The 1,721-nt window shown below is 39.0% G+C and overlaps 1 protein-coding gene across 1 annotated transcript; it reads right to left on the bottom strand.

Annotated features, from left to right (window-relative positions):
* Positions 1-714: 714 nt before the first annotated feature.
* On the bottom strand, positions 715-1,440 carry LOC120607744 (40S ribosomal protein S4-like). Its single transcript, XM_039869499.1, has one exon. The coding sequence runs from the start codon at positions 1,438-1,440 to the stop codon at positions 715-717; it is 726 nt and encodes a 241-aa protein (XP_039725433.1).
* Between the last annotated feature and the right edge of the window lie 281 nt (positions 1,441-1,721).

Raw genomic sequence — 1,721 nt, 5'->3', positions numbered from 1 at the left:
TCTGTATATATGAGCTTGTTTCTCCTGTTTGTTTATCCTGTTCTCTAGATTGCACATAGAAAATTTATCTTTCTCTGTCTTAGTCCACTCAGCACAATATTCTCTAGGTCCATCCATGTTGTTGCTGATGGTGGGATTTCATTCTTTTTTGTGGCTGAGTAATATTTCATTTTGCCTGTGTGTGTGTGTGTGTGTGTGTGTGTGTGTGTGTGTGTGTGTACACACCTCTTTACCCATACACTCAAGATGTCTCCATATCTGAGCTACTATAAATAATGCTGCAATGAACATATGGACTCATATTACCTTAAAAGTAGTGTTTTGGGTTTCTTCAGATAAATACACAGAAGTGGGATAACTGGGTCCTTCTTTGTCTCTTGTTATAGCCTTTATTTTAAAGTCTATTTTGTCTGGTATAAATATTGCTACCCTAGCTTTTTCGTTTGCTTGTTTCCGTTTTCATGAAACATTTTTTTTCATCCCTTTACTTTCAGTCTGTATGTGTTGTTTGATCTGAAGTGAGTCTCTTGTAGGCAGCATACGTAAGGGTTTTGTTTTCTTATGCATTCGGCCACCTTATCTTTTTTTTATAATTAATCATGCAATATTTACCTTTAATTAGGCACAAAGAATTTTTCAATCATGTCACCTAGAGATCACTTCACCCACTGCTCTGTCTGGCTACCAGGTTCTTGTCTCTCTCTTCGGCAATGGTTAGGCACCGGGAAGAGAAAGCCACGGTTTGTTGTCCTTGCCAATAATGCAAATATTGGAGAGCCGGGTGGCAAAGCTGTCGCCATTGGCGTCTTTCACATTAACCACATCAAAAGAGCCAGAGTGACTCTCTCTGTTGGTAATCACACCAATTCTTCCCAAGTTATCACCTACAGTCACCATACACAGGTTACCAGTGTCAAACTTAATAAAATCAGTAATTTTGCCAGTCTGCAAATCAATCCGAATGGTACCATTCACTTTGATGAGGGGATCAGGATAGCACATGGTGCAAGCATCATGAATCACCAAATGAGGGATTCCTTTTGTGCTCACAAAGGTCTTTCTCACTTTGCACAACTTGTACTTGGCCTTCTCAGGTGTAATCTGATGAATAGGAAAGTGACCTCTGATGTCATAGATAAGACACAAATTCTCTCTGGTCTTGTCAATGCTGATGACATCCATAAATCCAGCAGGGTAGGTTACATCAGTCCAGACTTTGCTATCAATCTTGATAAACTGCTGAATACAGATCTTCTTTACTTCATCTCCTGTCATGGCATACTTCAATCTGTTTCTTGAGAAAATGATGAGAGGGAGATATCCTCTCAGCTTGTGGGGACTGGTAGACGAACAGGGAGGAAATACACCTGTCAGTTTATCCAGCATCCAAGGCTTGGGAGCTGCTATGCACTCCAGATGCTTCTTGGGACCACGAGCCATGGCTATGCTGAACACAGAAAGAGGGGTCACCTATCTTTTGATTGAAACATTAGAATCAATTACATTTAAAGTAATTGTTGCTAGATATGTAGTTATTGCCTTTTTTATTATTTATATGTTTTATCTTTTTTTCCTTTTTTCTTCTTCTTAAAGAAATCCTCTAACATTTCCTATAATATGGCGTGGTGAAGACGAACTCCTTTAGCTTTTTCTTATCTGGGAAGTTTTTTATCTCTCCTTTGATTCTAAATGATAGCTTTGCTGGGTAGAGTGATCTTGCT

The sequence above is a fragment of the Pteropus medius genome, unplaced genomic scaffold, assembly GCF_902729225.1.
Source record: "Pteropus medius unplaced genomic scaffold, Ma_sr-lr_union100, whole genome shotgun sequence".
Lineage (NCBI taxonomy): Eukaryota > Metazoa > Chordata > Mammalia > Chiroptera > Pteropodidae > Pteropus > Pteropus medius.
Note: the sequence above shows the minus strand (reverse complement) of the source record. Positions and strands in the feature narration are given on the sequence as shown.